The 19,748-nt window shown below is 43.5% G+C and overlaps 1 protein-coding gene across 6 annotated transcripts in view; it reads right to left on the bottom strand.

Annotated features, from left to right (window-relative positions):
- LOC137533118 (cytosolic phospholipase A2 delta-like) overlaps positions 1-19,748 on the bottom strand; it is an 82,679-nt gene that overhangs the window by 22,982 nt on the left and 39,949 nt on the right. For 5 of the 6 annotated variants that reach the window (XM_068254302.1, XM_068254304.1, XM_068254303.1 and 2 more), the window contains 2 exons: positions 11,386-11,442; positions 2,339-2,373 (listed from right to left, as the gene is read on the bottom strand). In XM_068254302.1, coding sequence (XP_068110403.1) covers positions 2,339-2,373; positions 11,386-11,442 — 92 coding nt within the window. The remainder of the gene's footprint in view (positions 1-2,338; positions 2,374-11,385; positions 11,443-19,748) is intronic. The other variant, XM_068254306.1, reaches the window with a different exon arrangement.

Here is a 19,748-nt window from a genome sequence, read left to right as displayed (position 1 = left end):
CATGTCACACGGTTTCTTTTTATTGGTGCCCAGAAGTGCCCCGAATCTTTTGGGATGCTGACAACGCACCTGCCCCTTATTCTCCCCTGTGGTGGTGCTGCTGCTGACGCTAACACACCTCAGATCGGCGGCAAGCAGTAGATAGGAATCAGCCAGACCAGCGCATAGCAGCCGCACGGTGGACTTTAAATGCTGGACGTGACCGATGATATCACTTCCTGCATTTGATTTCACCGCGTGGCTGCAATGCGCTGTTCTGGCTGACTCTTATATCCTGCTCGCCGCCAATCTGAGGTGTGTTAGCGTCAGCAGCAGCACCACCACAGGGGAGAATGAGGGTGGGGGGTATATTTAAGCAGAAATGCAACAGCAGTAGATGGCTTCTTCCTCCTCCACACCCCCCAGACGGACCCAGGACCATGGGAGCCACATACTTCTCTTGCTGCCACTCAAGTACCAGCTGCTCTGGGGTCCTGGGCTGAAGGATGGGGTCAGTGCTAGAGGGAGGAATGAGATGTGCTGCTGGGGTTACAGAGGGACAGGTGTGTGATGTACTGGAGGGGACAGATGTGTGATGTACTGGAGGGGACAGGTGTGTGATGTGCTGGAGGGGACAGTGAAGTGAGGTGCTGGAGGGGACTGGGGTGTGATGTGCTGGAGGGGACTGGGGTGTGATGTGCTGAGAGGGACAGTATTGGCATGTTCTGGAGAGGACAGGGGTGTGATTTTCTGGGAGTACAGGGGTTTTGTGCTGGAGGGGACATGGGTGTCATGTGCTTGGGATCTCCCCAGCTCACAATACCCCCTGTCCTCCCAGCATGACACCCCTGTCCCTCGATTTCCTCAGCATACATTTACTGGTGAAAAGCTGTCTCTTATGTGCATTTACTGGTGAAACGCTGTCTCTCATTACGTGCATTTACTGGTGAAATGCTGTCTGGGGAAACGCTGTCCCTCCTTACATGCATTTACTGGTGAAAGGCTGTCTGTCATTACGTGCATTTACTGGTGAAACGCTGTCTCTTATTACATGCATTTACTGGAAAAACCCTGTCTGTCATTACGTGCATTTGCTGGGGAAACGCTGTCTGTCATTATGTGCATTTACTTTATATTTTTTTTATGCAACTACATTAGCTGGTACAAATACATTAGTTAGCCCCTCCCACATGATGTCATGACCACGCCCACATGGTCGCCGCGGCGCGCTTCGCACGCCGCAAATTCCCCCCATGAGCCCCGCCTGCCAGCCATTGTGCCCCTCTTGAGCCCCCCCAAAAATCTGAAGCTGGAGCCGCCACTGCTGACACTATAGAGATAAACACAGCCAGCTCTGACAAGCTGTTTGACAGCAGCGTGGCTGTGATTTATGAGGGATTGCAGAGTGCAGGGGGACCTTAGGGGGGTTTGGGATAGCAACAGAGGCTGGGCTGTATAGGCAGATCCAGCCTCTGTATGCAAATAATATTCTTCAAACCCACCTCGGGTTCTCTTTAAAGGACCAATATCACGATAATCATGAAATTCTAATACATATAAACACTTACAAATAGGAAGAACCTTTCTTCCAGAGTAAAATGAGACATTAATTATTTTTCTCCTATGCTGCTGTCACTTGTAGTAGGTAATAGAAATCTGACAGAAACAACAGGTTTTGGACTAGCCCACCTCCTCATGGGGGATTCTCAGGGTTTTCATTTTTTTCGAAAGCATTTAGTGAATGGCAGTTGCTCAGTCCAACTGCCCAAAAAGTGTACGGTGAGCAGGGAGGCTGGCCAGCATCTTTGTATAAATCCTTTTCAGGGAGTGTCTTTATAAAAAAGAAAGGCCATGGTGATACTCCCCCGTGAAGAGATGGGCTAGCCCAAAACCTTTCAGTTCTGTCAGATTTCTACTCCCTACTGTGACAGCAACATAGGAGACACGTAATTTATGGCTCATTTAACTCTGGAAGAAATGTATTTCTCATTTGTATGTGCTTAAATGTATTTTACATTTTACATTTTTCCCGATAGTGGTCCTTTAACTACTGCACATCTAGGGGTTGCTTTCACCCCATAGACCATATCCGTTATGTCCCTTTTAATTCACCAATATCTTTATCTTTAATGAATCATGATCAATTATCAATCTGGTCACATGATGGCCTTTCTGCTCTGCATTTAACCACTAACGTAATCTCAGCAGTTGCAAGAAGTTGTTGGTGGTGTTAGAAGTCTGGAGATTTGGGTGGCCGTGTGGGAAACAACTTGGAGGAAAAAATGAAGCTTAACTATGCCGACAACACAGATTACCATAATTTCTACCTGCTGGGTGCGACATTTGCTGGATATCTTACCATTCTTGAGCTTTGACTGTCACTTCCAGGTTCATCTAAAGAATACAAATGGAAATAGGATGAGGTAAAGTGATAATAATTCAACCACAATTTCTTAGTGTGCACGCGCCATATTAGAGAGATCCCTTACTGAGAAATTATGAAAACTGCCATTGCTGATGTGGTCCTAAACCAGGGGTGGGCAAAAATGTTTTTCCTCCTGAATGCGGGCCGTTGCATTAGTCCGTATCTTCCTCCCTTCTTTGGCCAGGAATGATTGGGCATAACTCACCCAATCGCTTGTTCCAGTGGTGATTTCCATGTTGACGGCATCCCCTGTGCCTCCTTATGTCCCCTTTGTGCCTCCTTATGTCCCCTTGTGCTACCCCTTCCCCCTGTGCATCCCTCAGTCTTACTGTGCCTTCTTCTGTCCCCTATATCTCCTTCAGTCCCCCTTTGTGACTCCTTCTGGCCTTCGTACCTCCCTCCTCCTAGTGCTACCTCTAACCCCCTGTACATCTTTCTGTCTCACTGTGCCTGGGCTCATGCTGTCCCCCTTGTGTCTCCCTATGTCCCCTGTGCCACTATCTGCCCCCCCCCCCAGCACAGTGTGTAAATACAGGGTATATTGCAGCAGAAGCTTTGCTCTCACCTCCCCGCCGGAGTCCAGTGCTGTGCCTGCGTGACTATCCTGTGTCTCCTGCTCCCTCTAGTACTGGCTTCATGTTGCGTGTAATCAAGGACGCGGACTCGGGAAAGCACAGCACTGGACTCCAGCAGAGGTGAGAGTACAACTTATGCTGCACTGTGCTCTGCATTTCCACACTGGGCTGCGGGAGTGCCCTGGTACTAAGCACAGCACTACGGAAGGTGTTGGTGCTCTATAATTAATAATAATTATCAATAATAAGTTGCTGATCTAGTGGATGTCAGACGAATGCACTGATTACATAGGTGGCGTGTGCACGGATGAGCACAGTATGACAACAAGTTGACTTTAAATGTCCAGCCGGATGCCGTTAGGAGCCAAGCACAGCAAGGTAAGCCAACAACAGGAGTCTGCGATTGGTCAATCAATAAATTAAAAAAATCAGCTACATCATTGAACGGATATGACGAATAAGATTTGTAATGTATCCACTTTGCTGACAGTCCTGTTCTAAAAGAAGATTATCTCTCATTCATAGTATGATTATCTGCAGATCAGAAAGATATGCATGCAAATTCCAAAGCAAATCATCATCAGTAAACAATTGTCAGTTCGCTCAGTTCCGAGGGTGTATAAGGACAAATCGGAACTGCCCATCAATTTACAGCAGATGGCGCAACTACACAGCTGCTGGCTCAACTCTAAGAAAAAAAATGTTTTATGAAAAATAGGAAACATTTTGTATAAATAGTTTTGGATAGTGTGGAAGAGGGGATTAGAACTACTTTGGACAATAAGTGAGGAAATCTTTACAACAATGGCAGGAATAGCAACAACTAACACAATAATTGCTGTCCTTCATTTCCTGCCCCAGGATTACTAGTTTTTATTTTAAAGCCGCAAAAGTCCATTGAGGTGCAAGAGACAGGAGCTGGGATAAGATCTCTTCGGTGGGTACACAGACAGCAATAAAAACCCACAAAGGTTTCTGACCCCCTTTCCATACGATTCAAAAATACATAGTAAAGAAATAACATTTAATAAAAATAAAAAATAAATAAATTGAAACTGGGCATTAATTGATCGTCCGTTCCCGATTCTGATTAGTCTTTGTTCATTACCATTTCCTTGTGAGCAATCATTTGAATATTTTTTGATCAGCACAAGCACTCATCATTGGAGCATGGAAGAAATCATGCATTTTAGAAGGAGATTTATATATCTGCAAACTAATTGATCAGCAGATATTCTCTGTTCAGCATCCCCCACTGGTTTATTTGGTGATGGGGCTGCAGAGCTATAAAGCAGGCTGGTCCTGTGAGCGCTGGAAGGCAAGCTCAGTAGGAAGCCATCATGGACTAACCTTACGCCTCCTGAGGAGTCTTCGAAGCCTAAGGGAGAACATTGGTGACCAGCAACTTGTGGTGCTCTCAGCCTGAGGCTGACTGAAATCTGAAGACTCTCCTGGCTGCAAGTGTGGGGAGAATAAGACAATAGGTTTGATACACCAGGGAACTGTACAGAGGAGGTGATCACTAAACACCAGGGAACTGTTTAGGGGTGGGAGGGGAACAATTACACACCAGGAAACTGTATAGGGGAGGGAGGTGGCAACTAGACATTGAGGTTGGCCCATGACTTGGTCCTGGTGTTCAATTTTGGCACACTTTTGGATATAAACTCATGCCAGCCTAAATGTAACTTGAAGTCCTTCTAGTGATTTTTTTTCCCAGTAATCATCCACCTACGTGGGAATGGCATGATAACGTAACATGTATTTGCAAAATATGAATAAAAAAAAAAATCTAATTATAAATAGACAGCTGATGAAAATGTATATGGTATATTGATTAGGCGTTAAGGGCGCATTTCTACTACTGCGGAAATCGGGCCGATTCCGCAGAGTTTCCTTGCAGGCAAATCGCGCGGGGAAACTCTGACTTAGGGCATAATGCTGCCGCCGTCCCAATCACTTGCTTCCGGGATTTGGCTGCGTACTCGCTGAACAAGGAAATGCCGCCAGGCGTCTCGCAGGACGCACGATGGCTAGTGGAAACGCGCCCTAAATCAGAAAAGGATTGAGGCTGTGTATGAAACAACTGATTTGATCGTATGATTTGGTTTAGACTACTTATAGATCTTGTTTGTGTTAGAGAAAATTCATGTTTACACTATATATTAGGATATTAGCATTATCTCATCTATTCTGTTACAGTATATTTATTATTGTTACACTGAGAAAATTGCCTACTGTTTTTGTGTACCCTTTACGCGCGCTATAAAAAATGTTTGCGCACTTTCACGCGGCACAACGCGTGCAAAAGTACACGTTGTGCCATTGTTTGTTATAGCGCGCATAAAGTTTTATGTGAAGCATAGTGCGGCCGTGCTATGACTTAGAACCGCTTTGTGAATCAACCCCTATATGTATTTACTTCTACTAAATTGTTAAATAGAAAATAACCAAAAAAAAGTTCTTGCTGTGGAGGCTTATGCACATGACTGCAATCCATTTATCTTTCTGTAGGACTCACTATGGGCTGTAAACATTCGCCATCTAGAAGCAGACTTTTAGTGATCCAGTAAACTTGCTCTGGAAGTCCAACTCAACTCAGAACTGAACAAGGCAGACCCTACTAACAGTCACGGTAATGAGTTCATATGAGCAGTATGTACAGTTGCAGAGACGTGACTAGAAATCATGGGCCCGGTACAGTAGGGTCTCGGTGATCTGGCACAGGCGGCGATTGCGTGATGCCAGGATGTGTGTTCTTTCCAGTTGTTTGAGGGTTCAAACAACTCTCCCGCCACACAGAGCAAACGCTGAACACTACGCAGCAGAAATCTCTCAACTTCAGGTGCCGGTCCAGTTCAGTTCCTGCAGCTGCCAGCCGCTTTGCTGCATCCTCTGTACGGTTACCGATGCGTCAAGTGACATATCGGGAGCCGTATGAGTACGCAGCTAAGCAGCAGGCAGCTGTAGAAATGAAGAGTACCAGCGCTCGGAGCCCTTGTAAGTGGATTCCGCTGCGCAATGATTCTCTGCATAATGAGAGAGGCCCATCCCCATGACTCCCTCCATTTACTGTTAATGCCCGATGGTTGGGACTGTTGGTTAGTAGAGTCCTGGGTAATCGGGACGCTACTGTAGATAAGTTTTGGTGTTGTCCCTGTTGCTAGGTTCACTGAAGCAACCCTGCCCCATGGATGGGGCAATGTATGTCCACAGATGCAAGCGTGTAGAACAACATGTGGCTCAAACATAGTTTTAGATATGGAGGATCCCTGCAGATTCCCGTGACTGGTGATATCACTATCTGTAGGAAACTAAATCCATATTATTCACTTAGAGCTTTCTGGAAAAAGTTTAAATTCTCAACACGGTGTAACTATCATGTATGCCCCCCCCCCCCTTGCAAAAAAAAGATTGCATGGGGCCCCCTAGGTCCATAGCACCCACTCCCCCGCCAGGAACCAGGCAGCCAGCCAGTAAACACCCCTCCCACCATGCAGAGTAGCGATGGGAGCGTTATATTTATCTGCTCCCGTCGCCACGTATCTCTGTGCATCACAACAGCAGCACTCTCTGCTGCCCTTCGCCCAGCTCCCAATCATATGACTTGCATAAGTCATGTGATAGGGAGTGGGTAAATGGCAACAGAAAGTGTGTGCGGTGATGCATGGAGCAGACCAGCAGCACTGGCAGCAGGTAATATTACACTTGCTACTGCCTGTTCCAGTGCTGCAGGTCTCCTCCATGCATTACAGCACACTCTCTCTGCTGCCATTCACCGGCTCCCTATCACACGACCGATGCAAGTTACATGATCGGGAGCTGGACGAAGGGCAGCGAGAGTGCTATTGCTGTGATGCAGAGACTTGTGGTGCTGGAAGCAGCTAAATATAATGCTCCCTGCACTACTCTGCATGCGGATGGGTGCAGGAGGGGCCCCCAAAGCCCCCCTCCAATCTCAGAGGTCGTGGGGGTTATTGTTACACCCATGCCTGCAAGCTCCACACCTGGCATCGCTCTGCTGCTTGTTTTAAGTACAAGTGACTGGTTAATATAGTAGGCAGGTTCAGGAAAAGATGGCCGCAACGCCTTCTAAGCCTTATCGCAGCCGCCCTGGATATTGCTATGCCCCTACAAAGGTGAAAAGTGGTGTACAAATTACATAAAGTAACTTTTTTATGGGCCAAGTGAGCCTGCCATTGCAGTACAGCTTGTTTCTGGTCTTCTCTGGATTTTTTTTGTTGGGCACTTCAGTTGCGCTACACTTCAGTTGGGCTACGTGACACCCAAAGTAAGACAAATAAGAGATGCCAGGATACATTTCCCAGAATCCCTGCATTATATTAGAAAAATCTACATGACGCCGAAGGGGAGGGGGACTTGGAGTCGCAGGAAATAGATGGTAAGTAACTGCAAGAACCTCCGTATTGAAAGAGGAAGTTAGGAGCAGCAGAGGCTGCTTGTACAGATAGGTGCACAGCTACAAGCAAGCAGAGGTTCACAGTGGCCTTTTCAACCTAAAAAGTTGACTATTAAAGGTAACGTTTATTATATACAACAATTAATATAACTGCTTTGAGGGTTACCTTGTTCAATTCTGGGTTAAGTTCCTTAGTGTTTTCCAGCACTAGTCTATCAACCCAGATTTTGGATCCCTGTGTTGTGATCATTTTGATTATTTTCTAAGGCTCTGATTTGCTGTGATAATTTCCTGCTGCAGCCAACACAGGAATCAGAAGTGACACATGATCGTGAGCAGCAAATGAGAGCTTTACGAATCTATCTGCCACGCTGATCACATGCTCCTCCATTGGTCCTGCAATACAGGAATCAGAAGTGACACATAATCGTGACCAGCAAATGAGAGCCTTACGAAACTATCTTCCACGCTGATCACATGCTCCTCCTCCTCCTCATGGTCCTGCAACACAGGAGCTCTACAGTATGTTCCAACAGTACAAAAAAAAAGTATTCTGGCATTTGCAAACTTTACAACTATAAAATGCTTAGTTTTTAATGTATTGCCTTAAACCAGGGGTCTCAAACTCAATTTACCTGGGGGGCCGCAGGAGGCAAAGTCAGGATGAGGCTGGGCCGCATAAGGAATTTCACAATCGCGGCGCATCGCCACCTTTGCCCGCCCCTCTCACTCTTCCTTCACAGAGAGGGGTGGGGAGAGGCGGCGATCCGCCGCAATTGACTTCAGGAGGGGCAGAGCTGAAGTTGAGAGCGCTGCCCCTTCCAGGAAATGCCGGCGGATTGCCCCCCGGGCGATTTGGGGGCTCTGCAGCCCTCGTTTAGCGGCGGGGATGCGGCGGATTACTTGGGAGCACTGAAGCGAACTATAAGGAAGCTTTTGCCGGCGAGGGCCACAAAATATTGTATCGAGGGCCGCAAATGGCCCGCGGGTCGCGAGTTTGAGACCCCTGCTTTAAACCAAAAGTGAGCACAGTCCCTGTTTCTGACCAGTTTATATGGTAAAAAGGATCAAACGCCAACAGGACAATTGTTTAATGATAAGCTCAGTGGCAATGAATGTATTATCAGAACAGGGGACCTAAAACATGATGATTCAGTAGCACAGTATTTGGGTCTCATGTAACGTAAAAATGGTCATATAAGTGAGTATTTTCTGTGCTCACCTGAGAGTTTGATAACGCCACTGAGTATGTTTGCACAATTAAGAATACAATTTTGTAAAAAATAAAAATATCTGGAGGGGAGGAGAGGGGATTTTGGGGCATTGGAGAGGACTGCAAACCTCCTAGACAGAAGCTGGCCAAGATCACCTAAGAAAGAGCGAGTACCAGGCTTTATTGTGGAATATTCACCGTCCACATAGAAATTGCTGTGAAAATTAAAAGACCAATCAGACTCTTTAAACAATACCAGCATAGCTGATCTATCTCAGCTATGGGAGAAGGAGGGTAACCTTCACAACTCACTTCTGTGAGTCCCTGACACTCATCATCACTGTGACAAATCAAAGCAGCATCAAAGGCCAAACAGCTGTAAACTTTCATATTGCATAATAAACCTTTTATTTACAGGTTGTTGTTTTTTTGAACTACACATTAATGCTGAGTCATAAATGAACAGGCATACATTTCTCTGCGTTGCCAGGATTCTATGCTCACTGGAGAAGGCTTACAAAATTACATCATCATCTCATGTGGCTGGATAATGTCATGGTTAAGGGGTCAGCCTGGGTTCGATTCTCGGCTCCTCCTGTTCAGTAAACCAGCACCTATTCAGTAGGAGACCTTGAGCAAGACTCCTTAACACTATTACTGCCTATAGAGCGTGCCCTAGTGGCTGCAGCCCTGGCGCTTTGAGTCCGCCAGGCAGGGCCAGTTCTAGTACCAGAGCATAATTAGCCCAGGGGCCCCCCAACAGGCACCTCTCGGCCAAATAGCAGCATTAGGGGTTCTTTGTTACAGCCAAATTTCCCTCCTGGGCCCCTGAGCTGGCTGTGGACGCTCCCTCCCAGTCACCTCCCTGTGCTCCCTGAGGCCCCTGCAGAGTCTTTGGCAGTGTAGTGTCTCACCTGCCTGCCAGCACAGATGAAATGCTACTCTGCCAAAGACTCTGCAGAGTCCCTGGGAGCAACAGTTAAGATGGTGGAGACAACTTGGGGGCCCCTACTTGCTCTGGGGCCCTGGGGCAATTGCCCCCTTTGCCTCTATGGTAGCGCCGGCCCTGCCGCCAGGAGAAAAGTGCGTCATAAATGTTATTTATTTGTCTTGTCTATTTGTCTAAGCTGGAAAAAAAGAGATGACCTTCAAGTTCCAACTTTTTGAAACCTCTCTAATCTATCTCTTCTGGATTTAGGGTAGGTTCATAACAGTATCCCTGGCAACAGACCGCAGCAGGGAAACAGACAGGGTGATGGATCCTATACATTCTATAGGTCCCATTACCACATGTATGTTTTGAATATGTCCATTACGTTAGCAAAGTGCAAAGTCCCATCTTGCATGAGTTCTCTGGATACTGCATGGAACATGGATATGTCATAGAGACAACGATTATATGTACACACACGGTGGATTATATATCCACTCTGCTATGCCACCCACGTAGGGAGCCCGGCATTAGTATGAAGCCAGCCTATAAACTATATAAGATAAAAAGTATCACCATGCTATGCCTTGTAATTATAACTGTGGATGTCCTTAAAGCAGACCTGAACTCAGAACTTCCTCCCTGCTCTAAACAAAATAAGCAACGGCATAGTAACCCTTGAAGAAAAAACATTTCTGTTACAGTTGATACAAATCCTGCAACTAATCTGCAGTTTCATGGAAGAAGACATACGGGTAACATCCTGTGTTTACAAATTAGCTGCTCTGCCGAGGCAGCCAGCTGACACAGCTGTGAGATCAAATTACAACTTGTGATTAATGACAGAGGAGGGGGAATTAGACAGGCTAAACTCTCTAAATACAAGAAGTTTTAAATCAGGATGAAACCATTTATTGGCTAACTAAAAAGAATAAGAATAAGCGAGCTTTCGGCATTGCAGCCTTCGTCAGGCTTACAATCCTGACCAAGGCTGCAAAGCCGAAAGCTTGCTTATTCTTATTCTTTTTAGTTAGCCAATAAATGGTATCATCCCGATTCAAAACTTCTTGCTTTTACTGATGGCTAACACGTTACAATACCCTACTGCTCTCTAAATACAGACAGGGTGCATTTCTCTATGTTTTCCTTCTGTCCTGTGCATGAGTTCAGGTCCACTTTAACTGTAATGAAAAGCATCCAAGTACCTTTTCAAATATTTCTATAGATTTTTAAATAACCACATTCTTTAGTAAGATTTTCCACAACTAAACCACCCTTTCTGTAAAGAAGCCATTTCTAAGATGTGTTGAAATCTCCTTTCCTCCATACACAGTTCACATCCTGTTTTATTCAGAGTTTGGGATTAAATGCTCATCTCCCAAGTTCTTTACGCTTGGATACATTTACACATGGTGAATCGATTGCCAGAAATAATCTACTTTGCAAGCTACATAAGCCCAGATTCTCTAACTTTTCCTTGTAAAGGAGACCCTCCGCCACTTTGTCTTATACAACCTGGCAATATTGGGGGGGGGGGGGGGGGGTAATGTCCCAGCAATCATACAGATTAATATTTCCACTGCAGACTAAATCTGATCGGTGACTGTGCAGCAACACCGACACAAACTTCATAACAGAAAAATACACATAGCACATTCCATCACTTCACATACATTTTGTGCCACAATTACAACATGCTTGTATTACCATCAATGCACCATTCATCCCATTACTTCCTATCACTGCTATTACACATTTGTATGTTACGCAGGTGTATATTGCAGGATTATTTGCAGAGGGAAAATACAATTAGTGACAGGAGTTAAGGAATAGTGACAGTACCTTTGTCGAGCGGAGCGGAAGGCAGCAGCGGTTGCACCAGCAGCATTTTGAAAAAACCTAGTTGAATTTGTTTAACAATTAATTACAAAAGTGAAGAGAAAATGATACAAGACGATGTCGTTTTCTATAGAGTTAGATGTTGGTTTATTAAGATATGATGGTATATTTTTCTCTTTATTATTATCCTTAACCCTGGCCAATGGCTGCTTCTCCTGATTCTTAACCCTGACCAATGGCTGCTTCCCATGATCAATGGCTGCTTCTCCTGATCCTTAACCCTGACCAATGGCTGCTTCCCTTGATCCTAAACCCTGACCAATGGCTGCTTCCCTTGATCCTAAACCCTGACCAATGGCTGCTTCCCTTGATCCTAAACTCTGACCAATGGCTGCTTCCCTTGATCCTAAACCCTGACCAATGGCTGCTTCTCATTATCCCTAACTTTGACCAATGGCTGCTTCTCCTTAATCCTTAACCCTGACCAACGGCTGCTTGGCTGTTCCTCCTGATCCTTAACCCTGACCAATGGCTGCTTGGCGTTTTCGCCTGATCCTTAACCCTGACCAATGGCTGCTTCCCCTAATCCTAAACCCTGACCAATGGTTGCTTTCCCTGATCCTTAACTTCCCCACTGTGGCACAGCTTCCATAACCAATATACTTCAGCTTAGCAAATGCAGTGTACTAAGCGTGTGTAAAATATGTGCAGTAGTTCACAATTATAGTCACATAAAGCCCAGTTCAAGTACACTTTCTATATATGCATTTTGTTTTTCCCGGGTTTTTTTTTATGTCTAATGCATATTTTTATTTCAGTTCTGGTTTTGCATAAAAAAGTAAACAGCCTGTTGCAGCAGTTCTATATTGCCAATATCCTCTTACACCATCATAAAGGATCCTCACTTTCCATCTGCCTAACTTCATCAGAGCCCAGCCCCTCCCGTAACACAAAGTAATGTCGCCAACACAGTAATGCGGCCCAAATAGCAGAAGGGAATAGTTCCATACTTTTCCCGCTGAAACCACGACCCCCTGGCAGCCATGGTGACTGACAGTCTATGCAGGTAAAGTAATGTTGCGTGATTTCACTGGGAACACCCTCGCCACTGCTATGCTGAGCATATTTCTGCAGTAGCCACATGTCTTTTTTTCATCATTGCAGGTGAATAAGCAAGGATATGCACACCATGAACCCAGTGCAAAAGGCAGTTAACATATATGTACACAATAGACATGAAAAATAAATAATAAAATGCAAGTGAGTCCCAGAGGAATAAGCACAGGGGTCTATACGTACTTGTTTAGATGAGTTGAAAGGGGTGGCAATATATTAGTGGGCTTCAAAGGGAGGTTGGAATAGACAGATTGTAGAAGTCAAGTGACCCATTGAACCAGGACCAACCATGGGGGAACAATTCATTTTTAAATCACAACAGTGAGAATGGTGACCCTTGGGCAGGAAGTGATAGTGGATGGAACAGGCGTGGCAACCTAGAAGAGAAGGCCCCAGTCCCTGGAACAAGGGACCAAAGAGTGAAGGGTAAAACTATCACAGCCATTTGCCCCTTCTTTTGGCATGCTTGGGAATAATCATGAAAGGTCTTGACCGCTTAGTGCAGGAGGGCTTAAATGGAAAGGGGCCAGGGTCCTTCATTGATCTTCTCCTCAAACAAGTCAGTAAAATGCAGGGGAATTACAGTAATTTCATGTTTCTAATGATATGTTTAGATATGGACATTGTGGAAATTCAATAAAGAGGTTGCTGTGGCCAAACAAAAACCATGTGGCGTATTTTTTGGTTGGTGAGGGGAAGGAACGGGACAGGGATATGCGATCCTGATGTTCATGCATATATAGAAAGAGTACCTGAAATAGGGCTTCAATTAGATTGGACATATTGCTTTTGTCTTGGCTTTCTACATTCCTCCTGTCACTGTCGAGTGGGAAGCCTATTGCAAAGCCAATAGTTGATATGAAGCTGTTTTTATTCTCTTTAGTCCCTACAATCTATTCTTGGTAGACAGAAAAGCTTTCTGCTTTTTTTTAATGAGTAGCCTACAGTATCTCCTGTCCATTATCAGGGACCTCTAGTGGCTGGAGAGAGTGGAAGCAGATCCATAACACCTAGCAGGGTTCCAGCAATCTTGGCAGATACCTGATAAGTCCTGTCTAGTTTGGGACAAATCTAGAAGCAGCCATTTTTGTTCTTGTACAAATTGTGAATCCTTTTGATTGTAATGATGATTGTCTGGCTATAGTCCTTTGTAATAACAAATCACATTTTGCTCACTTTTCATTGTGAGTATCCTGACAGGTTGTCTATAAAGCAGAGGTATTGCCTACAGCAACCTATAAAGTTTAAGATTTCACTTGTCTAAAAAAAACTTTTGAAAATCTAGCAAAGATTCTGATTGAGGCAAACAACACCTCTACTTTTCATTTGCTTGAATTCTCCAACATACAACTTTAAGGAGAACCTGTATACAGGAACCAGCATCCAAACTGGTGCCTAGAAATCTCTGCATGCATCTTTAGTATTCTGAGGGGCTTCAAAACCCAGAAAACTTGAATATGCAAATAGTAACATTCTCAAAAAAAAGTCTCAGCTGGACCCATCTTCTGCCTGTGAAGGTTGGCCAATCAGGCGGTTCAGAGGAGGAGTTATATTGAAGCAATGTAGACTTTTGCATATTAAAGTACCCTGGCTTTAGGGGTGACAAAGTGCTTCATCAGAAAACTAAAAATACACACATCCACTTCTAAGCGTCTACATTCAGAAGATCTTTCTAGTTTGGACCAGAATACATGGATGCAGGTCTCAAATTTCAAATTCAAATTTGTCCCGACAGAAATATGAAGGCTGCCATCATGGACCACCTTCTAAAAAACATTAGTTCCATGACTGTCATGGTGATCTTCTGCCTTTAACAGTCACTGAGTCACACACAGAGAGCGTAGACCAGGTACTAGCTATAGTACATGGTGCCATGTTGGCCACGCATAACAGAAAAGATAATTTTTGTTGTTGTAGGTGGTACATTCATTGGCTAATGAACATATTTTAAGATGTGAGCTTTCCAGAACACTTTGAGTCCTATTTCAGACTTGTGTTTAAATGGTTTATTGTTTTGTTGTTGTTGTTGAATGTATCATGATTTACAATGTGCATTTCTGCATTATTAATTAACTGGTTGTAGATGGCAGAGTGTCATCATACATTCCGGTCTACTTCCTCTTTGCTTGGTGTGACATAAGGTACACATGGCTTCAGTAAACACACTGGGAGGTTGTGAGAAGGGTTTAATGCTTCATTACACACTAAGCAGGAAGGAACTGCAGATCAGTAGTGCTGCAGTAGGAGGAGGTAGGCTCGGTCAGGTGATCTGCTTTGTGTTAGGGAGGGAACTAACATTCTACTGGAAATAACTAGCCAATGGACTATGCGTAGATAGCCAATAAAGGTGATCGTCTACACTCTACAACAACAAAAAATTCTTTCTTGTTTTCTAGTAGATCCAGTATTGTGACTTCTCTGTGACTTTGTTGGCTGCGTGTCTGCGCCAAGTGTGTGACTCAGCAATGCCAGCCTTCATATTCCTCCCAGTACAGGATTCTTTTAAACTGCTAAACCGGTGACCAAACACACCATCTGTAGCTCTCTACCTGCCTTAGGCATTCCAGAGATGTTGCTGTGTCATGTCTGCCCTTCAAAAAAATTGTGTGTGTGGTGTGGTGTGGTGTGTGTGTGTGTGTGGTGTGTGGTGTAGTGTGGCATAGTGCGTGTGTGGTGTAGTGTGGCATGGTGTGTGTGTCCCAGTGCCATCCAGGACATAGCTCTGCAGTTTATTGATTGTGAAAGCATGCTGCATACGAGGAATTATTTGGCAAAGCACGTGCAAGAAATGGTTAACACAGAGGAAAAGAATTTGAAGCAGGATGCAAGAGAATGCCTTGTTCATAGAAAGAACTTACATTGTCTTGTGGATTCTGTTGATTTCTTGAAGAGCAGGAAGTTTAGGCAATGTATGGAAAACGTGCAGACAGGGAGGAGCTGGTAGCCTATTGGGCAAAGAATACAGGTAGTTTCTTTGCAAACACTGAGCAGCGTTATAGGCTTGACCCTTCCATTCAAGGCAAAAATCAGTCATGATTATTAACAATAGTTAGCGTTGCGCAGTTTGCCAGCAGCGGATCCACAACATCATCATCATCATCACACAGAGCTGCCATTTCCAGCGGGAGTTCTGCCGCTTCTGAGTCTCATTCACTACCCTTGAGTCACGCGCACACACACACATACTTTTTCTTAAACACTCATCATTAGGGATGGTCATTGAGATGCAAATAATTTTGAGTTGATAAAGCATTATGCAAATTTTGAATGCCAATTTATGCAGCTTGAAAATGGACCAATCAAATTTGACCTCTGCAGGATTTTATTGGTTCATTTTTGAGCTGCATAAATTCGCACACAACATTTGCATAATGCTGCATCAGCTCAAAATTATTTCCATCTCATTCATTGGCCATAACTCATCATTGTATTTTGTGCATTCAGTACCAGACACCTTATTTCATAAGAGGCCGAGTAAAAATTACCCAGATTGAAGGAAATGTAAGATAACAACGGAATGGATACACTAATGGTAGACAATTATTTACTAGGATCTTCTCAGAAGAAATTGTGGCATCTTTTTCTTCCCTTCTGTTTTGGTGAGAAGTGGGATTCTAATCTAAAAACTGCACTTTAACTCATATAGTCTAAAATGAGAAAAACGACAGCCTCATGTAAAAACAACAAACCATTCTGTGGAGCCCCTACATCTACAAAAAAATCAAAGGCTTCAGCAATCCAGGCCTTGCTTTCTCTCACCATGTCACCACACTCCAGCCTTTACATTAGTGCAAAGTCCTGATGACATCTAAAGAATTGCTTGACTGCTTATCCAATACTTGGAAAACCTGGGCAATACCAGCACCTGCCTGGGCTCACTGAAGGTTTTTTTTTTCCAAGTTTGCAAGGTTCGTGTACATGGGCATTTTTTTAGGGTTTGATCTGTATATCTGAAGCATTTTGCATGATAGACCTTATATAGAGTTGGGTTTTTGAAAGAGGTCTTATGAAACTGTGTCAATCTGCATTTGAATTCCATTCAATTTTTATTTGCTTTGAATACCATTTCCAAACATGGCCTTGTCTGATTCCCCAACATTTGAAGTCCTTTCCTTATAGCTTTATATTTAATGAGTATTCTAAAGCTTAGCTATTCAAACACCAAATCAAAAAGCAAATGTTTGATGTTCCATTTCAAACCTAGATGAAATGGTACTTATATGGCCATGAAACTTGGACATATATACACAAATCCAAAGAATAAAACATATACCATATACACTGACTTAAAACCCCGACAATAATGCTCAAGCAAAACCATGCTTACCGATCTAAATTACAAAACGGTGAGCCTAGCAAACACGTATCCTTATTACTAATTATCTCCAAATCTATGATAAAACTTAACACTGGCATTGGCAAATAATTACTCTCGGTACTTTCAATATCAGTTAGAAGTTCAGGTCACGTGATACTTTCTGGCAGTAGCACTATTGCACATCCAGCAATCTCTGGGCAGCCAGTGACCCAGATACCTACCCGGGTCTAGGATTGCCATTGCCAATGCACAGAAAAGAATTAGCTCAGCCAACAAGTGGCTGGGATGATACACCTACGAGATTGAATATGGCACTGGGAGGAGAGCACAGTGTCAATGAAAGAAAGCACAGGCCTGTACAGCTGTTTGTGGGATAACCTATAATTAATTATTACAAAAATGCTGACAATGTGGAATAGAACCAATGTTCCTATTGTGATAAGGTAGCAATGCATTGCTGCTAATTAAATGGAGCCTGTAGTACATTCTTGATTCCCAGCTAGGAACCAGAATATTTTTTTATCTACCGTATTCTATTAGTATTTTGTCCGCTAACACAAGTTGCACAATACAGGACACTTGGGCAATGTTCACACTTGTCAATTGTGAAAACACATGCAATTTACGCGAGTGTTTTTCAGCATTATTTGCACATTCATTTGCAGGTGCTGTAAGGTTTTTTAAACAAAAACACAGAAAAGGATTAAATATGAATGAGCCCATAGATTAAGATGAGCTGTCAGTGCCAACATATTTTTTTAATTGCGGAAAAGTGCAACCCCCCCCCCAAATAAACACCTCCTAGTGTAACTGCGGTCAAAAAAAAAGCAACTATATCACATGATTTCAGGCTAAGAAATTATCTGGTCATCCTATGAATATACCGGTATATCCTCGAATAAAAGTCGACCTGGTGTATCAGTAGACTCTAACATTTGATTCTTTTAAGCTGGAATTTTTTATTGACTCAAGTATAAGTCTAGCCAGCAAAGTTAAGACTGCACTTGAGGACCAGGAGGGGTTAATGGCTGCACTGCATACAGTACGTATTGCAGCCATTAACCCCTCCTGTCCCTTAAGTGCAGCCAATAACACCTCCAGGCCCCCAAGTGCAGCAATTTATTTACCCCACTTCCTGCAGCCCTGTATTTTCCCCCAGCCCCTTTCCTTGTTAATTGTTGTGACCAGGACGGTCACACCTCAGTTTTCTTGGCATTTCCTTTATCAAAAAAGTGTCAATTACAAATTGCTGCAAATGGGATTGTCACTAATAGTTCACACATACAGTGTGCTTAGTGTTGCTTGCGACTCTTGTATAAGTCGACCCCTATACTTTTATTTAGTGAATCAGACCTACATTTTTAGACTTATAGTCAAGTATATATGGTATATTCAGAACGCTCTGCTAGACTGGACCTCACACACATCAAACGCATTTCTGCACATTGACTGATGCATCTTCAATCTATACTCAAGTCATGGTAAGCTGAAACACAGTCCCCTGTGCTCGTAACCATCCACATCAATAACTGGGAACTCAAAAGCACCTGTGCTGAAAATCCAGGTGAGATTACAATTAAAACCGGAAACAGTAATACTAATGTTATGCATTAACACATAAGACCGCTTTGTTGGTCTGCCTCTGCACACAGTTTACAGTAAAGGACACGCACGCATTTGTCTTACATGAACAGGATAAATCGGCTGGCAAAATGCAGTCGGGTTTTGTTTCATCCGTCAAACCAAATTTAGCGATTGCTGAGTGATAGAGGGCCCAGGGGACAGCATCGAGCGGGAGCTGGACATTCATATCACAGAGCAGAAGATAAATTTGTGTGTATCAATGAAATCAAAACCACCAACCAGTGCTTATTGACACTGGGAAGAAAAGCAGGGGATCAAATAAGGGCCCGGATGCATTAAACGTTTCTCATGATATTTCCTACCATATGTTCTTCCTACCTTATTTTATTTAATTGCAATACTTCTCAACTTTCTGAGATGATAAAGAGGGGCCTCTAACAGTAAAATATATATATGCTTAGGCAAAAGATGTCACCCCTTGTCAGTAGCATAATTCACTCCTTTAGCCTTTGAAGGCTAAATGAGTGAATTATTAAGCCCTGATGCACCAATTTAGGGCTAATTCAGTGTCTGAAGTAGGTCCATAGATGGGCCCTCAAGTCCAGGGACCCAGGTGACTCTGCCATCTCAATATTTAAACAGCTTATGCCTTTATATAAACGTACAGGAACAGACTGAAAGAGGGACAGCTAAAGGAGGAATGAGACTGGGAATATGGCTATGAAAAAAAACGGTGTATGCATGGGACATATGGCATAATGTCAACAACTACCAAGTGAAAGGAAATTTACCAAACATAATGTGTGATTTTTCCTTTGCCAATTTTTCTGCAAATATGGACCCATTGGGTGAAATAATTTTAATTTTGTGACTTCGCAAAAATCACTGTTACCAGATTGATATAAGGGGATCTTTAAAAATTTACTCCTACACAAGACTTCAAACCCCTCCTTATGTGTATACAAGTTTTCACAAAAATATTTAAAACCAAATCCCCCTTTTACTGCAGAACGGTTTCCATGTGTCAATGTGGCTCATAATGGTTAATCACTTTATCTCACTATAATTTTAGTAACTGGACGGGAGTTATAAGGTGAGGAGCACATAATGTGAGAAGAAGTATGAGAAGACTTTAAGGCATCAGGGCCAACGTAATAAATGATTACAAGCGTAGCAATTTTTTTTCTTCCAGCAGCAGAGCTGTCAGGTTCCAGTGTTTGTACTGGGACAGTCCTTCCTGAAAAGAAATCCAGTTATCATGCATAATGGGCAATTCATAACTGTTAACATGAATGATCCAGCTATGCCATGGTGAAGTGTTTGCAAAACCTGTCGCCCAATCACATAA

The sequence above is a fragment of the Hyperolius riggenbachi genome, chromosome 9, assembly GCF_040937935.1.
Source record: "Hyperolius riggenbachi isolate aHypRig1 chromosome 9, aHypRig1.pri, whole genome shotgun sequence".
In the NCBI taxonomy this organism is placed as follows: domain Eukaryota; kingdom Metazoa; phylum Chordata; class Amphibia; order Anura; family Hyperoliidae; genus Hyperolius; species Hyperolius riggenbachi.
The sequence above is the reverse complement of the archived record's forward strand: the minus strand, read 5'-3'. Positions and strand labels throughout refer to the sequence as shown.